General features: G+C 38.7%; 3 protein-coding genes and 1 long non-coding RNA gene across 5 annotated transcripts in view; 3 read left to right on the forward strand and 1 right to left on the reverse strand.

Moving 5' to 3' along the window:
- Positions 1-3,389: 3,389 nt before the first annotated feature.
- On the forward strand, positions 3,390-4,322 carry LOC308401184 (odorant receptor 131-2-like; the record flags this gene model as incomplete). Its single annotated transcript, XM_080889307.1, has 1 exon — positions 3,390-4,322. The coding sequence occupies one exon, from the start codon at positions 3,390-3,392 to the stop codon at positions 4,320-4,322; it is 933 nt and encodes a 310-aa protein (XP_080745433.1).
- A 3,672-nt stretch (positions 4,323-7,994) lies between these two features.
- On the reverse strand, positions 7,995-10,736 carry LOC308401344. 2 transcript variants are annotated; one of them, XR_013972535.1, is made up of 4 exons: positions 10,134-10,689; positions 9,846-10,011; positions 9,513-9,608; positions 7,995-9,161 (listed from the first exon to the last, which is right to left on the reverse strand). It is a non-coding gene; the product is annotated as an uncharacterized lncRNA (long non-coding RNA). The 2 variants fall into 2 exon arrangements; XR_013972536.1 differs by having other exon boundaries at positions 7,999-9,161; positions 10,607-10,736.
- Positions 10,737-12,397: 1,661 nt separating this feature from the next.
- The window catches only part of LOC308401058 (odorant receptor 131-2-like), a gene marked incomplete at both ends in the record, with an annotated part of 31,259 nt that continues 18,039 nt past the window's right edge, over positions 12,398-25,617 (forward strand). Inside the window, 2 exons of the mRNA XM_080889118.1 lie at positions 12,398-12,401; positions 12,558-12,583. Coding sequence (XP_080745244.1) covers positions 12,398-12,401; positions 12,558-12,583 — 30 coding nt within the window. The remainder of the gene's footprint in view (positions 12,402-12,557; positions 12,584-25,617) is intronic.
- LOC308400989 (odorant receptor 131-2-like) lies at positions 23,123-23,749 on the forward strand (the record flags this gene model as incomplete). The annotated part of the gene is made up of 1 exon (XM_080889056.1): positions 23,123-23,749. The coding sequence occupies one exon, from the start codon at positions 23,123-23,125 to the stop codon at positions 23,747-23,749; it is 627 nt and encodes a 208-aa protein (XP_080745182.1).

The following is a 25,617-nucleotide window of genomic DNA, read 5'->3' on the forward strand; positions in this document are numbered from 1 at the left end:
TGACCCTTTTATGCTTAAATTGATTTTAGTTTGGCAACAGTGTGGATTAGGAGCAGTTAAGTTGTTGTAAAAAAATAAATTTTAATTATTTACTTATTGTAAAACTTATTGTACTCATAATTGTAACTGCTTTGAACAAAAGACATTTAATTGTTACGGTAAAAAATGTACTGAAAATAAATTATTGCCATACATGTCCACTGTCCATTGCTTTATTTAACTCCGTGTAGCCTCAGTCTAATTCACTTAAAGTGACTTTACATTTCTGACTAACAGGCAATATTGAAATGTTACTTATATTGGATGTCTTCATATTCTCTCAATCTCAATCCTGGCAAAGCTGAACGTCTGGTGATTGACACTGTCAGCTTCTGTCAGGAGGTCAGTCATTACTGTGGCAGGTTCAACTAAGAACCAGCATTTAGCTTTCACCCAGTTCCACCAGTCCTGTTTATTAAAAATGAATCAATTCATTTCTTCAGTGTTGATTATTGTATCTCATTTTTCACATGCCTTTCTCTGTCCTCTTTAGCCTATCTACAACTGGTCCAAAGGGAAGCAGCCAGGCATTATTCTTACTTCCTATCACTAGGGTTCCATCAAAGTCAGAAAAATATTTTAATATTTTATTAATGACATATGAAGCTTTACATGGGCAGGCTCTTGTGTACATAGCAGACCTGCTCAGATCCGCAGCAGGCCTGTGCAGTCATCAGCTCAGGATCTGTTAACTGTTAAATTATGTTAAATCTGAGGGTGACCACACTTTTCAGGTATTAGCTCAAACCTTGAAAAAAATGCACTTGTTCCTTTAGCCCATCTAGTTGGTTGAATCCGTGAAGAGGTCAACATGGAAAGGGCTCAGTACAGTGGTTCTTCATGGTTTCCAGCTGCTGTTGTGTCTTATCCAGCTATGGTATCCATTTATAGAGGCAGCCATCCTCCAGATTGATTTTATGTTATTTGCCAATGTGAAGTACTTTAATTACATAACTTTTACTCTTGCTCCAAGATGTGCGAGTCGTCTAATTTACGGCCTCAGGGATGAGATGTTTGTTAATGCACTGAAATACTATGCTCTCTGTGGCTTATAAGAAACATTCAACAGCTTGTTCATTCTGGTTAATATATTCTAATAGACATATTAAGACATTTATAGGGATGGTCGGAGTTGTACTGATAAAACTGGACATTCAGTTCACTTTTCTGGCCTTATATTAAACTGGTGCATAATAACTGACCTTTTTCTTCATTTGATTGAGCAACATTTGTGTGCAAATAAAACATATTGTACTTGGGTTTCTAACTTCTGTAAACAAACAAACAAAAAACCCATTTAGTTGTTACAATGAAAAAATGTCCGAAAAAATAATTCCTGCTGCTCATATAGAATTTGTGTCAGAATGATTAATAGTGCAATGTTCATTTCTGTTTGAAATGTTTTATCGAACTTTGTGTGACATCAGTCAAATGCCATGAAATTGGCTGTACATTTTCTGGCGAACAGGCAACAAAGCACTGATACTTTGGCACCAAATGGACTTGTATTCTGATTTGTTCCACTATATTCCTCATTTTGCCTTGTGGTGAACCATTTGTAGCATATCAGCTCAGCTATTTTAATAAAATGAAAATTCATGACCGAAACTTGTTTAACAAGTAAGCCGAATTTACTGTGGCATCTTCTACTCCTCTGCGTGGCCTATAAACAAAGTGCACGGGAGTTAGCACTTGTGCAATTTTCATCAAACATTTCTATCACAACTAAGGTAAAAGCATTTGGAAACAATGACTTCATAACCTTACAAACTGTTCAAGAATTTCCATCACAGCTAGTGTAAAGGCAATCTATTTTTTCTCAGTACATGCTGTGCAAGTAAAGCGTTATTGATATGTTATGAAAAAAGGACTCAGTTTTTGTGCACATGATTTGAATAAACAACAAGATGATAAATTTAGTTAGGAGCACCAGTTATTTCAGTGGACACCATACAGAGTGACCTAACTGCTGTTTTTAATTTTCAGTAAGTAGGCCAGTTTGAACCCATATTATCTGCAACCATATTGTTTACTCACTCCGTTTGCTGCCTTTGTTTGACTTTCTTTTTTGAGGTTTTTACAAAATGCAGGTCAGACATTATATCCTGTTTGAAAACAAGATTAATTTTCTGTATGCTAAAATTCACATATTTAGTCTTCCATTTTTTTTCTTGTTGAAGTGAATGTTATATTGTTAACAAAGATTTATGATGTCTCTGCAAAAAGCATCATAAAAGTGTGAGGGTAGTAAGCAAAGACAGATATCCACAGTGCCAAGTGGAGGTAAGATGAAAGTGCTATAAGCATACTTTACTGAACCTCAACAAAGATTCTTAAATGAGATACTGTCTTTGATTGAAGATTGGGCAAAAGAAACTTACGTGTTTGCTTTTTTTTTTTTTAATTACTGAATGATTCACAGGTCAGTGTTAAGTAGGTCAGGTACAAGTGTTGGAATAAAAATGAGTGAAAAGGAATTGAGTATCCAAAGAAAAAAATGAAAGTCCTTCAGAAAGCCCAGAGAACTGTTACTTACGACCAAACTAGCAGTACTTCTGATCTTATAAGTCGGGAATCATGCGAAATCTGAATCTTGTGACTGTATTTCATTGAAAAAAAAAAAGGTCTGTGTAGCTCCACACAGCTCCAGTCAAGTACTGAACAGCCAGCAGCATTTTTTCAGCATTTTTTTTTTCTTTCAAAGAACTGATTGCCGTTATCTGGGACATTTGGGACAGGCACAAGAAATGCTTTATATATTTATAGTGGCAGTGCTGCTTTCTTTTATTAGTTTAGACTATGATAACTGTGGGGTATTGTGATTTCAAACAATAAATTGTTTCTATAGAGACAGGTAAGAGTTGATGGACAAATCTAGAGACCAATTACATGCAGTAGTTGTGTATACTTGAATCGATCTATTGTACAAAATGTTTCCCAAATGCATTTCCTTTGGTGACATCTTCCTGTCGTGACATTCCCTCTTGTGTTATAGTTTCAGCTATAAAAATCAGATTATGACAGCACACACCTCAGACATGTTCTATTTACCGCAGGGATGCATTGGTAAAATGACTCTCTGATGTCTTGTGACTTGTTATCTTTAGGTATTATAGATATATGTCATGTCATATCAACATGCACTGTTAATGTTTAACTCAATATATATTCCACTTATTTTTACTGTGAGGCTGTTAAATTTGAATTTATTTTAACTTTGGATAAGATACTTTGTGTGAGATTTTATTTTAGAATTTAGAAACCAGACATGCATTCATATATGTAGATAAGTTCTTAAGATCTCCCCATATATGAAGATTTAAAACTATTTGCCTAAAACTAATAAATATATGGCATTAAATAACTCAGTAATTGGTGGTCAGCTGGCAATAAACAACATCAATAATCGGGTCATCATAGTCCAGTTACTTATCTCGATGTTTCTTTGCATCAACCTTTTGCTAATCACAACATTTTTTATGAAGGATATTTTTTACACAACTATGCGTTACATCTTATTTGCCATTGCACTGTTGTCTGATTCACTTTTTTTGTTAATGACCAATGTCTTGCTCATTTTGAGTTATTTTAGTTTCACCATACAAGTGTGGTTGTGTGTTATTATATATATTGTTTTGTCTGTGTACACATTTGTCACACCAGTTACTCTGACAGCAATGACCCTGGAGCGTTACGTGGCCATTTGCGTTCCCCTCCGTCATGCAGAACTGTGCCGAACACAGAGAGCTCTGCACTTCATCCTGATCATTCATGGTCTGAGCTCTGTTCCCTGCATTGTTATTCTTTCTATTTTCTTTGCTTCAGCAATCACCAGCTTCTATACCCAGAGCAGAATTTGTGCTGTTGAAATGTTCATTTTTCACAGATGGCAGGATCATCTTAGGTCAGCTATAAGTCAGCTTTATTTCTTGATTATGTCCATCACTATTGTTTTCTCATATGTGCAAATAATGAGAGTGGCCAAAGCTGCATCAGGAGAGAATAAGAAGTCGACATGGAAGGGGCTGAGTACAGTGGTTCTTCATGGTTTCCAGCTGCTGCTGTGTCTTTTTCAGCTCTGGTGTCCATTTATAGAGGCTGCTGTCCTGCAGATTAATTTTATGTTATTTATCAATGTGAGGTACTTTAATTACATAACCTTTATTCTTGCTCCAAGATGTTTGAGTCCTCTAATTTATGGCCTCAGGGATGAGATGTTTGTTAATGCACTGAAATACTACGCTCTCTGTGGCTTATATAAGAAACATTCAACAGCTTTTTGATTTATTATGTTCTAATGTATTCCAATAGAAATACTCATAGATTTCCTTTTTTTTTTTTTTTTTTTTTTTTTTTTGCCTGTCCCGTTTGGCTCTTTTGCCATCAGAATTGTTGTCTAAAGGCAAAGAAAGATGCCCAACGGATTTACTTTACCAAACTGACCATCCCAGCCTTGCCGTAATGGTCCATTTGATTCACATTTTATTGTTTATTTTATTTTCACTTACTGAATACGGGACAGACTTGACTGGGGGAAAGAAGGGGAGAAAGAAAGAGGGAAAGAGAAACAGCTGAGAAGAGGGACGGGGGAGAAGGGCAAAAGACAAAAACCAACAGAATGAGCAGAGAAAAAAAAATGCATATATCAATCACCTGGATCACCTGCTGAGAAAGAAAAAAGAAAGCAAGCAGAAGAGAACAAGAGTAATAGAATAAACAACATCACAATGATATATGGGAATATGACAGTAAATACTAAATGTTAAACCAAATAATACTTGTACAGCTGCTGTTATTGTGTATATATTTATTTATATTTAGATTTCTTCATACATTCTTATATAGTTCTATATTGTGTATTGTGTATTTTGTTGTACAGTTATTTTATTTTCAACTTTAATTTATATATTTATCTTTATCTTATTCTTCCCAGTTAAATTTACCCTTCATTCTAATTTGTGTTGTACAGTTATTTCATTTTTAACCTTAATTTATATTTTATTCCTTCCTAGTTAAATTTACCCTTTTTAATTTTTCATATTTATTTCCTATCTTATTCATAGCCTTTTCCTTTTTTGTTCTCTTTAGGTCACGAGCAGTTGTCCAAGCATTTCACTACATATTGTACTGTGTATGACTGTGTACGTGACAAATAAAAATTTGAATTTGAATTTGTGCAGCACATAAGATCAACAGAACACAGTGTGCTTTGAGGTAGGAGCCATAAAGGGTGTAGTTTGTGGGTGTGATCACCTGTGTGTACACCTGTGAGCATGGACGCGCTTGTTTTTTGTTTTTTAAAAGGTTCCTTCATGTAATAATCTGCTACTCATAGATTTCCAGTGTTTGAAAGTGGTACTGATAAAGCTGGCTATTCCATTCACTCTGCTGGTCTTATACTTAAACTGATGTATAGTATCTGACCCTTTTATGCTTAAATTGATTTTAGTTTGGCAACAGTGTGGATTAGGAGCAGTTAAGTTGTTGTAAAAAAATAAATTTTAATTATTTACTTATTGTAAAACTTATTGTACTCATAATTGTAACTGCTTCGAACAAAAGACATTTAATTGTTACGGTAAAAAATGTACTGAAAATAAATTATTGCCATACATGTCCACTGTCCATTGCTTTATTTAACTCCGTGTAGCCTCAGTCTAATTCACTTAAAGTGACTTTACATTTCTGACTAACAGGCAATATTGAAATGTTACTTATATTGGATGTCTTCATATTCTCTCAATCTCAATCCTGGCAAAGCTGAACGTCTGGTGATTGACACTGTCAGCTTCTGTCAGGAGGTCAGTCATTACTGTGGCAGGTTCAACTAAGAACCAGCATTTAGCTTTCACCCAGTTCCACCAGTCCTGTTTATTAAAAATGAATCAATTCATTTCTTCAGTGTTGATTATTGTATCTCATTTTTCACATGCCTTTCTCTGTCCTCTTTAGCCTATCTACAACTGGTCCAAAGGGAAGCAGCCAGGCATTATTCTTACTTCCTATCACTAGGGTTCCATCAAAGTCAGAAAAATATTTTAATATTTTATTAATGACATATGAAGCTTTACATGGGAAGGCTCTTGTGTACATAGCAGACCTGCTCAGATCCGCAGCAGGCCTGTGCAGTCATCAGCTCAGGATCTGTTAACTGTTAAATTATGTTAAATCTGAGGGTGACCACACTTTTCAGGTATTAGCTCAAACCTTGAAAAAAAATGCACTTGTTCCTTTAGCCCATCTAGTTGGTTGAATCCGTGAAGAGGTCAACATGGAAAGGGCTCAGTACAGTGGTTCTTCATGGTTTCCAGCTGCTGTTGTGTCTTATCCAGCTATGGTATCCATTTATAGAGGCAGCCATCCTCCAGATTGATTTTATGTTATTTGCCAATGTGAAGTACTTTAATTACATAACTTTTACTCTTGCTCCAAGATGTGCGAGTCGTCTAATTTACGGCCTCAGGGATGAGATGTTTGTTAATGCACTGAAATACTATGCTCTCTGTGGCTTATAAGAAACATTCAACAGCTTGTTCATTCTGGTTAATATATTCTAATAGACATATTAAGACATTTATAGGGATGGTCGGAGTTGTACTGATAAAACTGGACATTCAGTTCACTTTTCTGGCCTTATATTAAACTGGTGCATAATAACTGACCTTTTTCTTCATTTGATTGAGCAACATTTGTGTGCAAATAAAACATATTGTACTTGGGTTTCTAACTTCTGTAAACAAACAAACAAAAAACCCATTTAGTTGTTACAATGAAAAAATGTCCGAAAAAATAATTCCTGCTGCTCATATAGAATTTGTGTCAGAATGATTAATAGTGCAATGTTCATTTCTGTTTGAAATGTTTTATCGAACTTTGTGTGACATCAGTCAAATGCCATGAAATTGGCTGTACATTTTCTGGCGAACAGGCAACAAAGCACTGATACTTTGGCACCAAATGGACTTGTATTCTGATTTGTTCCACTATATTCCTCATTTTGCCTTGTGGTGAACCATTTGTAGCATATCAGCTCAGCTATTTTAATAAAATGAAAATTCATGACCGAAACTTGTTTAACAAGTAAGCCGAATTTACTGTGGCATCTTCTACTCCTCTGCGTGGCCTATAAACAAAGTGCACGGGAGTTAGCACTTGTGCAATTTTCATCAAACATTTCTATCACAACTAAGGTAAAAGCATTTGGAAACAATGACTTCATAACCTTACAAACTGTTCAAGAATTTCCATCACAGCTAGTGTAAAGGCAATCTATTTTTTCTCAGTACATGCTGTGCAAGTAAAGCGTTATTGATATGTTATGAAAAAAGGACTCAGTTTTTGTGCACATGATTTGAATAAACAACAAGATGATAAATTTAGTTAGGAGCACCAGTTATTTCAGTGGACACCATACAGAGTGACCTAACTGCTGTTTTTAATTTTCAGTAAGTAGGCCAGTTTGAACCCATATTATCTGCAACCATATTGTTTACTCACTCCGTTTGCTGCCTTTGTTTGACTTTCTTTTTTGAGGTTTTTACAAAATGCAGGTCAGACATTATATCCTGTTTGAAAACAAGATTAATTTTCTGTATGCTAAAATTCACATATTTAGTCTTCCATTTTTTTTCTTGTTGAAGTGAATGTTATATTGTTAACAAAGATTTATGATGTCTCTGCAAAAAGCATCATAAAAGTGTGAGGGTAGTAAGCAAAGACAGATATCCACAGTGCCAAGTGGAGGTAAGATGAAAGTGCTATAAGCATACTTTACTGAACCTCAACAAAGATTCTTAAATGAGATACTGTCTTTGATTGAAGATTGGGCACACTGTAAACCCGAATAAGTTACCAGAACTCAAAAAAATTGAGGCAATCGATTGCCTCAATTTTTTTGAGTTGATCAACTCAAAAGCCAAATTTTTCCAGAACATAAAAGTTTGGATTACATGGTACTTGTATCTTTTGAGAACGGTCAACTCAAATATTTGCAGTTAATATGACTTAAAGTTTCAAGTTTACAAATTCAAAGAAATAAGTTCACAGAACTTATAAAAAATAAGTACACAACTACAACATTTTTATGTTAACAAAACTCAAATGTTTATTAGTTTGTGTTGTCATTATTTTAAGTACACGTTAGTCAAATATGTTGACTACTTGATACTTAAAAACATGTGACCCAAAACTTAAAATTTTTGAGGCAATTGATTGCCTCAATTACACTGAGTATCGGTAACTTAATATGCAAAAGTCATAAACATCTGCCATTGAACAGTATCTTGCCTGCTCCCTTTTAGCACTATGTTGAAATTAAATACATTTAAAAAAAAAATTACATAAATTAAAAATAATTAACAAAAACATTTATAAATTAAAATAAGTAGACCAAAAATTGTTTAGTCAGGAAAACTGTCAGAGTAATGAAAAATAATAATTAATAATATCAAAATGTGCTTTTGGCTCTCTGGCTAATATCTGAATAAGACAACAAGGCAGCAATTTGAGTGAATTACAATGCTATTTGTTTTACATTAACCAGTATCAAACAGTGAAATTTAGGTCATCTTGCGCAGCCCACAATGTTTTGGAAATAGTATTACGAAAAACATTAAAACATACAAAACATTAGTGCTGCTTTGCATTATGTTAATGAGAACAAAGGCACGTTGTATAGTTTGGACCTATTGGCTGAACACCTGTAGAGTAATCTAATAATGTTTTGAGGCATTATTTAGATGAAAGGAGAGAACTTTGAACTAGCCTTTTATAATGCTTCACCCTGCATCCTTCTTTCAGATGAGTTCCTACATAACCAAGTCATTCTTGAGGGTCTGTAACCTGGGTGACAGTTTACCACTTTCTAGACCAAATAAAATCTTTTGAGTAAATTCTAAAGTGTTGGTCAGGGCTTTGGGGTAGCTGAGGTGAAGTGCATAGATCAGTCCAAACATTACTAGGAAGGCTTCACCAAATCTGGGGAGACTGAACACGGCATCACTTACAATGATGACAGAGATTTTCACAGGTTGGTAGTGAACTGGACTTGTTGTGTGATGGTCACTGATGACAGTGAAGAGGGCCACTTCAACACCATCAAGCTCCAACTCATCAGATTCGTCCTGAATTAATGAAAAAGAGATACTAATCACAATCTAACCCAAGAAATACAACAGACGACATATAATTTCTCATTTTACCAACTCCCACTGAGATCCAATACCTCTTTTACAAGGGAGACCTGAGTCTCACTGTAAGAGGTGAAAAACAGAAGATCCATGTTCTGCACACATAAATCAGCTAATTCACCAGAGAATCAAGTGGTGTGAGATAGACTGAAACTAAGCTAAAGGAAATACACAGGAGTAGACTAAACAAAGGTAAGTCCAAACAGTGCATCAAAATACATGTTTGTACTTTGATGCACTGTTTATATACACAGTAGTATCTGTTAGATACTTAAGGACACTCACAGTGCAGGTTCTGAAAAATCCAGAGACATCCTCATGCAGATAGACAGGAAGGGCAGGGAGAACGGTAGTGCACTTGGTGTGGATATCATGGATTTCCTATTTCCAGATAAAAACAGAATTTTATATACTGGTGAGTTTACTGAACAACAACAAAAACAACAGTCAAATCAGAACATATGTCCACAAATAACCTGTTCACATCTTTAATACAGTCAGACAAATAGCAAACACAAAGTGGAGTAATAGCAAAATTCAAAAAGCTCATTTAAATCATTGAACCTGTCCAATGTTCCACTGGTTCAACCTATGAAATGTGTAACAATCTATTATTACCTGTTCATTGTGAATTCTTAGAATTTCAGCCAGGGCATCTGCTGTCTTCCCAGTTTTTGATGCCCTGGCTGAATAAGGTCATCAGTCGAGGAAGATGGCGGTCAAGTTCAGCGTAGAATGTATTGGGCAGGTTCTGATTTGTAATCCGCTGAAACTCTGCATACAACTACAGCAGAAGGACAATACAGTTCAATTTGAAGAATCTCGCACATCTTTATAAAGCAGCAAAAAGCTGCCACATGAGTAAGAATTACAATTTTCATTTTAAACAGAGCTGATCCATATTACCTCAGACTCCATTTTTAGAGCAGGCCAGAGGTCCAAGAGCTCCTTCACAACCCTAACCCTGCACATATAGTTTAAAATATAGCGTTTCTAACAAGAAAACTGCTTGAAAGCACTCTCACTGCAGACAGGCATCTCCGTTGTGTAACTGCAGGGACAACGGGCTTGTTTGGACCCAACTATTCTGAGTCATGAGAGGGGGTTTAAAAATTTAGAGAGATTAAAATACTTTGTTTCATACTAGGCGACCGGGCGCCACCTCTAGAGCAAGTAGTATCTAACTTTTTAAACAGCCTGCGACCCTCATTACAACAACTTAATGCTAGCTCTGCAAGCGCAAAGTTTCCTTCGGGGAGAGCAGCAAAGCACATAAAAAACACGGACCGACATTTCTGCTATTCTTTTCGACACGCACCCAAAATACAACTAAATATTCGTATTTTAACAATAAACTAATATCAACATTGAAAACTTACTGTAAGTCCAGTGATGCTAGTTGCTGCCGTTAGGTCCAACTTTCTCCAGTCGTCCGTGTTGCCTCTTTGGTGCTGTTCCCGCCCATATACCTTCACTTCTTCTGTGTTTCGTATTAATGCTCATTAGCGCCGCCTTCCGCTTCGGAGGGTGAATCAGAGATTAACTCGGAATAAAAATTGATTCCTGCAGCTGCTCAACACTTACGGAAAAAATTAAAAATATATATGTAGAACACAGTGATAAAACAATGAATATTAAAATAAATACATTTTGTCTTCCACTAATGCATTTAAGACAATTTGATTTTACTTATTTGGTGAAACACTTTGAGATTTTATTGTATTTTAGCATGTGCTACATAAATTAAGTTTATTATTAAATCCTACCTACTTGAAACAACAAAAATAACAGGACTTTACCATTCTTATATGTCCTAACTTAACTGTGTTACATTGTGCTTAAGTTATTATTTTAAGTGATGCTTACTTAATATAGAAATAGTTAAATTCAATCAAATATTATTAGTTTCATTTACTCAAAAAGAAGAACATGTTATACGAACTTGACATATTTAAGTTAACAGAACTTTTTAAAGACTTTCAGTATACACTACTTAATCTGTTTAATTACTTTGAACATTCGGGTTTACAGTGCAAAAGAAACTTACGTGTTTGCTTTTTTTTTTTTTAATTACTGAATGATTCACAGGTCAGTGTTAAGTAGGTCAGGTACAAGTGTTGGAATAAAAATGAGTGAAAAGGAATTGAGTATCCAAAGAAAAAAATGAAAGTCCTTCAGAAAGCCCAGAGAACTGTTACTTACGACCAAACTAGCAGTACTTCTGATCTTATAAGTCGGGAATCATGCGAAATCTGAATCTTGTGACTGTATTTCATTGAAAAAAAAAAAAGGTCTGTGTAGCTCCACACAGCTCCAGTCAAGTACTGAACAGCCAGCAGCATTTTTTCAGCATTTTTTTTTTCTTTCAAAGAACTGATTGCCGTTATCTGGGACATTTGGGACAGGCACAAGAAATGCTTTATATATTTATAGTGGCAGTGCTGCTTTCTTTTATTAGTTTAGACTATGATAACTGTGGGGTATTGTGATTTCAAACAATAAATTGTTTCTATAGAGACAGGTAAGAGTTGATGGACAAATCTAGAGACCAATTACATGCAGTAGTTGTGTATACTTGAATCGATCTATTGTACAAAATGTTTCCCAAATGCATTTCCTTTGGTGACATCTTCCTGTCGTGACATTCCCTCTTGTGTTATAGTTTCAGCTATAAAAATCAGATTATGACAGCACACACCTCAGACATGTTCTATTTACCGCAGGGATGCATTGGTAAAATGACTCTCTGATGTCTTGTGACTTGTTATCTTTAGGTATTATAGATATATGTCATGTCATATCAACATGCACTGTTAATGTTTAACTCAATATATATTCCACTTATTTTTACTGTGAGGCTGTTAAATTTGAATTTATTTTAACTTTGGATAAGATACTTTGTGTGAGATTTTATTTTAGAATTTAGAAACCAGACATGCATTCATATATGTAGATAAGTTCTTAAGATCTCCCCATATATGAAGATTTAAAACTATTTGCCTAAAACTAATAAATATATGGCATTAAATAACTCAGTAATTGGTGGTCAGCTGGCAATAAACAACATCAATAATCGGGTCATCATAGTCCAGTTACTTATCTCGATGTTTCTTTGCATCAACCTTTTGCTAATCACAACATTTTTTATGAAGGATATTTTTTACACAACTATGCGTTACATCTTATTTGCCATTGCACTGTTGTCTGATTCACTTTTTTTGTTAATGACCAATGTCTTGCTCATTTTGAGTTATTTTAGTTTCACCATACAAGTGTGGTTGTGTGTTATTATATATATTGTTTTGTCTGTGTACACATTTGTCACACCAGTTACTCTGACAGCAATGACCCTGGAGCGTTACGTGGCCATTTGCGTTCCCCTCCGTCATGCAGAACTGTGCCGAACACAGAGAGCTCTGCACTTCATCCTGATCATTCATGGTCTGAGCTCTGTTCCCTGCATTGCTATTCTTTCTATTTTCTTTGCTTCAGCAATCACCAGCTTCTATACCCAGAGCAGAATTTGTGCTGTTGAAATGTTCATTTTTCACAGATGGCAGGGACATCTTAGGTCAGCTATAAGTCAGCTGTTTTTCCTGATTATGTCCATCACTATTGTTTTCTCATATGTGCAAATAATGAAAGTGGCCAAAGCTGCATCAGGAGAGAATAAGAAGTCGACATGGAAGGGGCTGAGTACAGTGGTTCTTCATGGTTTCCAGCTGCTGCTGTGTCTTATTCAACTCTGGTGTCCATTTATAGAGGCTGCTGTCCTGCAGATTGATTTTATGTTATTTATCAATGTGAGGTACTTTAATTACATAACCTTTATTCTTGCTCCAAGATGTTTGAGTCCTCTAATTTATGGCCTCAGGGATGAGATGTTTGTTAATGCACTGAAATACTACGCTCTCTGTGGCTTATATAAGAAACATTCAACAGCTTTTTGATTTATTATGTTCTAATGATCCACATATTTCCAGGGATGGTCAGAGTTTTACTGATAAAAACAGACATTCTGTTCACTCTGCTGGTCTTATATTAAACTGATGCATAATATGACCCTTTTCACCTTTCTATTGTTCTTATTTAAAAAAATTTCGATAACAGGCAGCTTGCTTTGTGTTATTGTAGTCTTTTGTGGTGATTTTGCACTATATAAATACAACTGGACTGAATTGAAAATGCAGCTCAGATAATAACATTTGTTTGTAAACAAAACATGTTGTACTTGTGATTGTAGCTTCTTTAAACAATAAAAAAATATTTAGAATATAATAGAATCAACCTTTATTATCTCACGAATGAGAAATTTGGGTGTTACACAGATCTAAAGGGAATATAAAATGTAGAAGGAAGACACAATGCGGTCCTATATACATAAGCAACTGAAGTTCATATATGCGCGTAACAATGCACAGAAATATGTATACAAATTGTACAGAGATAAAAAAATAAAAAAAAGTTCAACTGTGTTATAGAGTCTGACAGCTGCTGGTAAGAATGACCTGCAGTAGCACTCCTTCCTACACTGTGGGTGTAAAAGTCTACTGCTGAACGAGCTGCTCAGTGCTCATACAGGTTCATGCAGGGGATGGGAGGTATTGTCCATGATGGATCTTAGCTTAGACAACATCCTCTCCTCCCCAACCTGCTCGATGGACTTCAGCGGACAGTCCAGGACAGAGCTGGCCCTCTTGACCAGTTTGTTAAGTTTCCCCCTGTCCCTCTCTGCCATTCCACCACTCCAGCAGACCACAGCATAAAAAATAGCAGATGCCACCACAGTGTCATAAAACTTCCTTAGCAGAGTCCTGTTCACCCCAAAAGATCTCAGCCGCCATCGCAGGTGGAGATGACTTAGACCAGGGGTCAGCAACCTTTAAAACCCAAAGAGCCATTTGGACCTGGTTTCCATGCAAAACAAAACACTGGGAGCCGCAAATACTTTTTGACATCTAAAATGAAGATAACACTGTATATATTAGTTTTTTACCTTTATGCTTTGCGTGAACAACTAAGATGTGTTGCTTATGAAATCCATGAAGTGCTACAGAGAAAGTTACATTTTATTTATGTAATTAACACATTTTGAACTCGTAAAGAAATATAACAAAAGGAAAGACACCCAGCTGAACTAAAATGATGCATGTAGCAAACAAAAACTGTTGTGAGCTGCCACCCTTATATCGCCATTGGGCTTTTGGAGCCTTGACCTGGCTTTTAAAAAATAATTGGAAAAAAAGCACTATGCTGCTAAAAAAAAAATCAAAAATAGATATTTGCAAAATTCTGCCGAAATATGTATTTTGCCAGGTTAAGGTGTGTGGAGGGGCGTTGTCTGCAGTGCCACTGCAGGGGAGGTGGACGCACTTTAGCGGCACCCGCAATCACGCCTCGCCACCTTAACGTCTTTGCTATCTATGCTGTTGTTGGTGTATGCCAGGCTGTGAGCTGAAAAGCTTCAGCCGGCTGTATGAGTCAGCAACCGTGTGTGAAAACCGGTCAATAAAGAGATGCTGAAAAGCATGTTCATGCAAACATCGTCGGGTCTGCCGTGGTATGTTTACAATGGGACTTCTGCTCTTGAACCTCTGCGCATATCCCATATTAAGCGCACAGCGTCTGCAAATCAGGGCTGTACGAAGTCACTTTCATCTTTACCCAGGACTGTAAGCTGTCATCTGTGATGCGTGAGCGGTGTTTGTTTTTAACATAGTTCACGGTGGAGAACAGCTGCTGGCATAATGTGGATCCAAAGATCCATAATTGGCCTACCTGGGGTTGAAAGTCTCGATAAATGTATGGAGTTTCAGCGAGTATACCGGCTTCCGCGAATGTGACGCTTATTGTGAGCGATGAAAAAATAATAAAATAGAATTACATTTTTATATTTCAATATCACAATAATCTTACAATTTAGAACTAAAAGTAAAAAAAAAATAACTAACATAAATAAAATACACTAAATACTTCTAATTAATTTTCCCAAACCACGCGGAGCCGCACTATAAGGACTAAAGGTTGCCGACCCCTGACTTAGATCCTTTTTGTAGATAGAGTGCATTTTTGTTTGTGGACCAGTCCAGTTTGTTACCAAGGTGAACACCCAGGTATTTGTACTCCCCTACTGTTTCAGTGTCCAAACCCTGGATGTTCACTGGTGTAATAGGGGGTGGCTTCTTGCTGAAATCAATCACCAGCTCCGTCCTGCTGGCATTGATGCGAAGATGGTTCTGTTCGCACTAGCTAAAAAAGTAATTCATGACCCCCCTGTATTCCACTTCGTTTCCCACTGACACCTGACTCACAATGGCGGTGTTGTCTGAGAACTTCTGGAGATGGCAAGTGTCCATGTTATAAGGATAAAAGGGTGAAGAGGAAAGGTGCAAGTACTGTTCCTTGTGAGACCTCCATGCTACAGACTACCACCTCAGACACACAGTCCCTCAGCCTCACATACTGGGGTCAACTGGTAAGTAATCAACAATCGGGGGCGACCGTGGCTCAGGGGATTGGGAAGCTCATCTGTAACCGGAAGGTTGCTGGTTAGATCCTCCTGCTCTCTCTGCCCTGGTCGTTGTGTCCTTGGGCAAGACACTTTACCCTACCTCCTACTGGTGCTAGCCAGAGGGGCCAGTGGCGCGATATAGCAGCCTCGCATCTGTCAGTCTGCCCCAGGGCAGCTGTGGCTACAACTGTAGCTTGCCTCCACCAGTGTGTGAATGTGAAAATGAATGAATAATGGAATTGTAAAGCACTTTGGGTGCCTAGAAAAGCGCTATATAAATGCATTCCATTATTATTGTTGTTGTTATTATTATTATTATTATTATTATCCATGAGGGCAGCTGATGGTCCATTCCCGCTCCCTGCAGCTTCCCCCTTAGAACTGAGGGTTGGATGGTGTTGAAGGCACCGGAGAAATAAAAAAACCCCCATCATTCTCACAGTACACCTGGGACTCTCCAGATGAGAGAAGCAGCAGGTAGATGACAGCATCATGCACTCCGATGTTCGGCTGGTAGGCAAACTACAGTGGGTCTAGGTCTCTTCCAACTAGTGGGCGAAGGTGGTGAAGTATGATCCTCTCAATGGCCTTCATTAGGTGTGAAGTCAGTGCAAAAGGTCTGAAGCGGTTCAGCTCCTTGGGGTGCATTGTCTTTGGCACTGGCACCACGCAGGAGGTCTTCCACAGAATGGGGACTCTCTCCAGACTGAGACTCAGGTTAAAGATGTATGTAATAACCTCACAAAGTTGATCTGCACAGTCCCTCAGAGGTCTGGAGCTGAATTCATCCAGACCCCTGGCCTTCCTAGATTACATCTCCCTCAACTGACTCCGCACCTGGTCAGATGTGATGGAGAGGCTGTAGTATAGGGTGTGGGTGGGTGGCTCCTGGTGACTGGCATGGGCAGAGGAGGCAGTAGTGGTTGAAGGTTTTGACATCAATTTTGTTTGATTTGGGTGATGTGGGGGAGCTGGTTGACCTTTTGACCTTTACATTTTCATTGATATCTTTAAGACAGAAGCAGCACAAACGACAATCTTTGCAGCACAACCCAAACATAGCACAGTTGACTGACATCAATTTTGTTTGATTCCATCAATGCGGGGGGGCTGGTTGACCTCTGATGACCTCTAGAAATGTTTATTAATATCTTTAAAATGAAAGCGGCACAAATGAAAATTTTTGCAGCACAAACATAGCACAAATGTTTGATACCACTTTTGTTAGATTTGAAGAAGGTGGGGGAGGGGGCGGGGGGGCAACTTCACTAACATTGGTTAAATCTATTAGCCCAAACCTGACTATCCAGGTCCTCAGGCTCTGGACCCCCTCTGCTCACTGTGATGGTGTTCAGTCCTCTCCACACACCTCTGGTGTTGCTCTGCTGGAGATGCTCCTCCTGTAGCTGTCCTTTCCCCTCCTTATCTCTCTCGTTAGCTCCTCTGGACTCTCCTCATTTCCTCTCTGTCTCCAGATCTGAAACCCCTCCTTTTCTGCTCCAGCAGAAAAGTGGGCTGCATATTACCTCCCAGTCTGTAGTTTGGAAGCAGTCTTTCAGTGCCATGCTCACCTCTTTACCTCTGAAGAGGTGGGGGGTTATTTACACACCAGCTTATGTATGAGGGAACCAGATCGACCAGGTTATGGTCTGAGTGACCTAGTGGGGAGAGGGGTGATGATCTATATGGACCCTTGGTATTTGCATATTTGCATACAGTAAGTCCGGTGTTTTGTTTTCTCTGGTAAAACAACCCACATACTGGGTGAAAGTAGGAAGAGTTGAGGACAAGGAAACATGATTAAAATCCCCAAGGATGAAAAGGAAAGCTTGGGGGTGTGATGTCTCCAGCTGGGACACTACTGTGTGAATTGTCTCGCATGCTACTGCCGCATCTGCCGCTTGCAGAATGTAAACAGTTATTGCGATGACTTGCGAGAATTCCCGCAGCAGGTAATACGGTCGGATGCTAACCGTTAACAGCGCCACAGCTCGTGTATAGCACTACTCCTTAACACTGATGTACCCCAATTTACACCATCTCTCGTTCACATACATCACAATCTTTTACTTACTGTTTTACTTTTTTTCTGACTAACAGACAACACTGCACTCATACTTTGGAATCCAAATGGGCTAATATTTTGATAAGTATTTGCTGAATGACATTCCTCATTCTGCCTTTTGGTAACTTTCTATATCTCAAAAAATCTAGAAAGACTATGTGTGAAACAGCTAACTGCTTATCTGGAGAGGAACTGTGCAAGCGGATGGGGCTCCAGGGAATCCAGGGAAACAGGGTAGGTCAGCCACACACTGTGATCTGCTGGTCCCTCACAAACTCACTCACGTTCACTTCCAGGGAAGAAGAGGGATGGATCCAGGAGGTCTATTCGCAAAGAGAACCACAGGTTAGACTGAAGACAACACTGATGGAAGAAAAGAGCTTAGTTGGAGCCAGGACTACACTGATGAGAGTAGTACAACAATCCAGCGATGAGTAGCACCTAGGGCTGCACGATTAATCGTTAGAAAATCACGATCTCGATTCATACTTATGTGAAATCTCATTTCCAAATGACAACGATTAAAAAAAAAAAAAAAAAAAAAAAAAAGACGACGACGATTGTACTGCATTTTGATCCGGGACGTAATCTACATGAAAACAAGCGCTCACTCTTCCTGCTCAACAAATGACAAGGGCGGAGCCTTGTACCACGTAATACAGAAGCTGGCTGCTAAAATTGGCAGGGAAAAAACAAAGGAGAGCACGTCAGGGATGACGAGAAAGTGACAGGAGGAAATCCGTCCCGGTCAACCACCCAAACATCAATAACGGGAACCTTATACAGCGCTTCCCTATACCCGTCTAACTCCCGCAGGCACAAAGAAATTACGGAGGCTATTACTTATCACCTGACCAAAGATATGGCTCCCATCAACACTGTGCAAAACGAGGGATTTAGGAAAATGATCAACACCCTCAACAAACGCTACACAGTGCCGTCCCGCAACTATTTTTCTATTGTTGCACTACCTGCTCTATACATGCAGTGTCGAGCAACGGTGGAGATGGAATTTCAAGCAGTACAACATTTTGCGGCAACAACAAAACGTGAGACATTTGTTGTTTTTATGTTTATTTATTGTTTTTATGTTCAGTCTCAACTGTTACGAAGTTGATGTGCAGTTAATAAGTGCAATAAATATTTATATTGGAAAAGAAAATCGTGAGAGAATCGTGATCTCAATTCTAAGCCAAAAAATCGTGATTCTCATTTTATGCAAAATCGTGCAGCCCTAGTAGCACCAATTCATTGCAGGAACAGGGAGATAATAAGCAGCAGTGGAGTAGATCAGCTGGAGATTAACCCCTGGGCCCAGTCCGTGAGTCATTTAGTACCGCGCTGCGAGAGTTGAGGCTCAGGTGTGAAATGTATGGTTTTCAGAGGTTTAATCAGTTTTTAGCATTATTTTTTATTAATTGTTTTTATCGTTGACTTGGTTTCCCTGGGTGTGTGTTATGAATAAATCTTTTTTTGGTACCGGTACTGACTTTATTTGGTTTTATTTATCAGCAACACCTTAAAGGTCAGTCCCTGATAATATTGTCAGATATAAACCGGTCTGTAATGCGAAAAAAGGTTGGGTACCGCTGGAGTCGATGACTCGTACATGTGTTGGGCCAAGGCAGGAACCCATAACAAGTTCCACCCAGGCAGAGAGGGGTGGGAGAGCGAGAGAGAGAGAACAACAACAAAAACAATAGTCCAGCTGATGAACCCTGGGAAGGCATGCCTGACCATGACAGTACCACATCATCCCAAAAGAGCACAATGCTCTTCCCATATACTGCTGGCTTACTTGTGGCTCCTAGGATATTCAAAAGTTATATGAGAGGCAAAGCCTTAAACTCTCAGGCCCCTCTTCTGCAAAATCAGGACCAGTTTAGATTTGGGAGAGAGACCCCCCTTCTACTTTCAAGGTTAGGCTCAAAAGTCTCCATTTTTATAAAGCTTATAGTTAGAGCTGGAACTACCACATCATCTTACCATAATTTAGGTACATACTGTGTATTTAAAGATTTAACCTCCTGGGACGCAAACTCTTTCATGGCATGCATTTTTAATTTCTCTTCGCTATTTGGGCTGATTGGGACCTGCTTAATGTAAAAACAAAGAATTACGTGATTTTTTTATCTGAGTTTTGTTTTGGAGAAAAATGAGATCCATATATTTAGCTACACAGAGTTGCTCAGAGTGCTTGTGTTACACTAGCTAATCTACTCAGTCACTTTAACATAACTATTAACATTCACATCTCACAGAACTGATTTGATTGGAGCATTACAACACGTTTGCACAGAGCATAGGAGCGCACGTACTCTGCTTCACGAGCGCTCCACCTAACGAGCGGGCTCGCAGTGCGGCTGCGCGGAACACCCCTCTGGTTTCTCCCGTGTTTACATATAAATAACTCGGGCGGACTCTCTCATTCACATTTACGTGGGTAACCATGGTAACAATAAACAACATTTTCGGTGCGAGCACCATTTACCGACCTGTAAAAGCAGGTGAAGAGCAGAGTAAGGAAGACACGATGCATCTCTGCTTTCCTCCAGAACGTGTCTGAGGAAGCAGCGGAAGGTGGACTCCACTTACTGCACCCCGAAACCCCGGAGCAACCACCAAAGTTCCGCCCTCACTGCTTTCTAACATAAAATGAATCCCTGTTACTTGAACTTTTAAAGAAACTGAAAATAAATACATATAGTAATGAAAAATGTCCCGTTACATGGATGTTTTACACAAAATAATATTAATGTGGTCATTCCCTCACAGGGGTGCCACACATACATACAGTGGGGCAAAAAAGTATTTAGTCAGCCACCGATTGTGCAAGTTCCCCCACTTAAAATGATGACAGAGGTCAGTAATTTGCACCAGAGGTACACTTCAACTGTGAGAGACAGAATGTGAAAAAAAAATCCATGAATCCACATGGTAGGATTTGTAAAGAATTTATTCGTAAATTAGGGTGGAAAATAAGTATTTGGTCACCTCAAACAAGGAAAATCTCTGGCTCTCACAGACCTGTAACGTCTTCTGTAAGAAGCTTTTCTGTCCCCCACTCGTTACCTGTATGAATGGCACCTGTTTGAACTCATCATCTGTATAAAAGACACCTGTCCACAGCCTCAAACAGTCAGACTCCAAACGCCGCCATGGCCAAGACCAAAGAGCTTTCGAAGGACACCAGGAAAAGTATTGTAGACCTGCACCAGACTGGGAAGAGTGAATCTACAATAGGCAAGCAGCTTGGTGTGAAAAAATCAACTGTGGGAGCAATCATCAGAAAATGGAAGACATACAAGACCACTGATAATCTCCCTCGATCTGGGGCTCCACGCAAGATCTCATCCTGTGGGGTCAAAATGATCATGAGAACGGTGAGCAAAGATCCCAGAACCACACAGGGGGACCTGGTGAATGACCTGCAGAGAGCTGGGACCAAAGTAACAAAGGTCACCATCAGTAACACACTACAACGGCAGGGAATCAAATCCCGCAGTGCCAGACGTGTTCCGCTGCTGAAGCCAGTGCATGTCCAGGCCCGTCTGAAGTTTGCCAGAGAGCACATGGATGATACAGCAGAGGATTGGGAGAATGTCATGTGGTCAGATGAAACCAAAGTAGAACTTTTTGGTATAAACTCAACTCGTCGTGTTTGGAGGAAGAAGAATACTGAGTGGCATCCCAAGAACACCATACCTACTGTGAAGCATGGGGGTGGAAACATCATGCTATGGGGCTGTTTTTCTGTCAAGGGGACAGGACGACTGATCCGTGTTAAGGACAGAATGAATGGGGCCATGTATCGTGAGATTTTGAGCCAAAACCTCCTTCCATCAGTGAGAACTTTGAAGATGAAACGAGGCTGGGTCTTCCAACATGACAATGATCCAAAACACACCGCCCGGGCAACAAAGGAGTGGCTCCGTAAGAAGCATTTGAAAGTCCTGGAGTGGCCTAGCCAGTCTCCAGACCTCAACCCCATAGAAAATCTGTGGCGGGAGTTGAAAGTCCGTGTTGCTCGGCGACAGCCCCAAAACATCACTGCTCTCGAGAAGATCTGCATGGAGGAATGGGCCAAAATACCAGCTACTGTGTGTGCAAACCTGGTAAAGACCTATAGTAAACGTTTGACCTCTGTTATTGCCAACAACGGTTATGTTACAAAGTATTGAGTTGTATTTTTGTTATTGACCAAATACTTATTTTCCACCCTGATTTACGAATAAATTCTTTACAAATCCTACCATGTGGATTCATGGATTTTTTTCTTCACATTCTGTCTCTCACAGTTGAAGTGTACCTCTGGTGCAAATTACTGACCTCTGTCATCATTTTAAGTGGGGGAACTTGCACAATTGGTGGCTGACTAAATACTTTTTTGCCCCACTGTATAGGGCTTTGGGAGTACGGTATCCAGAGTACAGTTTGTATATCCAACCTAACCTCTGGGGCCGGTGCCCACTTCTCAATTTTAAATACATGTAGAAATTGAGGGTTCTCAGGAGGGGACGTGCTGACACCTACTGCTTTCTGGCAGGAAGCACCATGCCCCTCCCGTGTTTTAAATGCACTTTAGAACAGCAAGCAGCAACATGACACCGCCTCTCTGGGAACATCTCAGGCCCCCTAGGTGTGGAGGCCTGTCTCCACCCACCACACTCCCTACTGGTGGATGATATCCTCAGCTGTCGGTACGTTGTTGGTTCTCGGTGTCCGGGGCTGAGCGCTCAGGTATGTACCTGATGCACTCCCAGCGGAAGCTTGACGGGGCCTATCACCCGTGGCCGGGTCGGGTCCCTTCGGGAGGTTGGGTGCCCTCAGACCTAGTGCCTCTGGGACCGGGGCTCGGTCCGCTCTGGCACGACTGGCTGCTGGCAGAGCCTGCGGACTCATCACCGCAGATCCCTGTAGCTTCTGCACTGTGGCTTGTTGTGAAATCAGTTTTACCCCTGTTCTTTTATTCGTCAAGGCATCCAGAGACGGCACCGGAACTCAGTAGTTATTTCACAAAACCTTTATTCATCTTCATTTAAGCATCCACTTCTAGAAGGGAAGACGAGGCCGGTGTGTCCCTCTGCAAAATCTTCACCCCTTTGTTAGTTACAGCCAGCTTTATAGAGGCGACCCCATCATAAAACCCCCCACGGTGTGCTGCAAACTCTGTGTCTGTGTCTATGTGCACGAGCATTTTCTGTAACATTACTGTCGGACAGCATTTTGTTATTTGTGAGTGATATCCTGGTAATCTTAACCTATTTTGAATTTAGAATACAAGTGTGGTTGTGTATAATCATCACTATTTTTGTGCTTATGTATACTTTTGTCACACCAGTTACTCTGACAGCAATGACTCTGGAGCGCTATGTGGCCATTTGTATGCCCCTGCGTCATGGACAGCTGTGGTCCACACACAGCACTATGTACTGTATCCTGATCATTCATGTTCTCAGCTCTGGACCATGCATAATTATTCCGTCCATGTTCTTTGCTTCTGCCTCACTTAACTTCTACAAGCAATCCATGATATGTAGTGTAGAGACATTTACTCTTTACAGATGGCAGGATCATGTTCGATCAGCTGTGTTTCAATGTTATTTCTTGATTATGGGCACCACTATTGCATACTCATATGTTCAAATAATGAAAGTGGCCAAAGCAGCATCAGGAGATAAAAAGAAGTTGACACATAAAGGACTCAAAACAGTGATCCTTCATGCTTTCCAGTTGTTGCTCTGTCTCATTCAGCTGTGGTGCCCATTCATTGAAACTGCAGTGCTTCAGATTGATTTAAGGTTATTTATAGATGTCAGATATTCTAACTACATTATGTTTAGTATTGCTCCAAGGTGCCTGAGTCCTCTGATCTACGGCCTCAGGGATGAAAATTTTTTTCTTGTACTGAAAAGTCTTATGCCTACTTCATCCTGTTCAAAATAAACATAATTTGAGTTACATCAGAAATATAAATGCTGCCATTCATATTTCCTCAGACCATACAGGAAATGACTGTTTAAATATGCAACAGTAATTTTATGTAAATAATGATTAATTTTGAATTAATCGTAGTTTTGCAACTTGCTTTCCTGTATATGTTCAGTGATGCTATATTGTTATGCATTTAAAAACAACTCTCCGTTTGTAGTTACATGTCACTTTTCAGGTAGAGTGTACACATAAGTTTAAAATGAGAGAACGAAATTTAAATAAATGTTAAGTGTATCTACACAATTTGTCCAAGATAATTTTTTTTTCCTGATAGGAGATGAGTTTTTATAATGTTGCAACTTGATTGATTTAGCTTTATCTGTTATGAATTGTTGCAACATAATTTAACTGAAATTTATAAATGATTGAGTATGTGCAACATGACAAGACCTAAAAATATAATTATTAATCAGGATTATGTGACAAACAAATGATATATGACAACAAATACTACTTTTATTTTATTGCTGTTATGTGAATGGGGAAGAATGATGACGATGGAATAATGTTATTTTGAAAACAGCTTTGGTACTGATTATTAGATTAGATTGGATTAGATTAAATTAGATGAAACTTTATTCATCCCTCAGTTGGGTTCCTCCAGGAAATTCAGTTTCCAGTAGCACAGCACCGACAGAAGCTGCGGAATGTGAACAGAAATATACCATACATACACATATACAGAGTATACAATAAGGATAAATAAGAATAAATAGGAATAAGAATACCAGGGAATTGCACATTTCAGCTTTCAACTATTGCTAGTCAATTGCACCGTTGGATATAAAAATATATATAATATATAATATATATATAAATACTGCACAATGAAAAAGGCACTAAAGATTAGTTGTTCCCACCCTCCTTTGTACCCGTTTACCCTCCCTCTCCCCTCCAGCGAGGAGTTAAACAGTTTGATGGCATGTGGGACAAAGGAGTTTTTAAGTCTGTTATGGAAAATTCCAAAGAATCAACACAGTCTATTTTAGAGGCTTGGAGGAATGACTTGCAAATGGATATATCTGATGATGAGTGGTATAAATCATGCTCCTTGGCCCAGAGTCAGACAGTTAATGTGCAATCTCGACTACTTCAATATAAATGGTTAACAAGACAATATCTTACTCCGTCAAAAATGCATTATTTTAATTCAAACATCCCAGACACCTGTATTAAGTGTGGAGTGGACAGGGGCACTTTATTTCACTGTATATGGGAGTGTCCACATGTGAAAATCTTTTGGGAAAAGCTAATAAATCTGTTGAGTCAAATTATTGGTGATGTGATTCCACTTCATCCTAAAATATGTATTTTAAATATATACCCAAATAATTTTATACCTGCTGCAAACAATAGACCTCTGTTAACGATTGGACTTTTGGAAGCCAAGCGCTGTATTGCTGTGTTGGAAAAATCAAAAAATATGTGGACTATCGCAATGGCTTAATGGACTGACATCTATACTATCTATGGAGAAAATAACTTATACATTAAGAAATAAACTGGACAAGTTTTGGGCTATATGGTCAAAATTCTACAACTTTCTGGAGAACTGCAACGTATACACTGTGGACTTAACAGCCTGAGACTCTAACTTGATTTGTATATCTGTCCTTCCCTTCTGTTATGGTTTTCTTTGTTTTTGTTTCTATTACTATGTTGTTTCTGTTGTTGTTGTGGTTTTGTTTTTTATTTATTTATTTATTTTTTAATTTTACTTTATTTTTTTTGTAATATTCACAGTGCACCATGTAAAACCGGTTAAAACCAATAAATAAATGTTAAAAAAAAAAAAAAGTCTGTTGGTCCTTGACTTGGGA

Source organism: Rhamphochromis sp. 'chilingali' (assembly GCF_963969265.1).
Source record: "Rhamphochromis sp. 'chilingali' genome assembly, chromosome: 8".
In the NCBI taxonomy this organism is placed as follows: Eukaryota; Metazoa; Chordata; class Actinopteri; order Cichliformes; family Cichlidae; genus Rhamphochromis; species Rhamphochromis sp. 'chilingali'.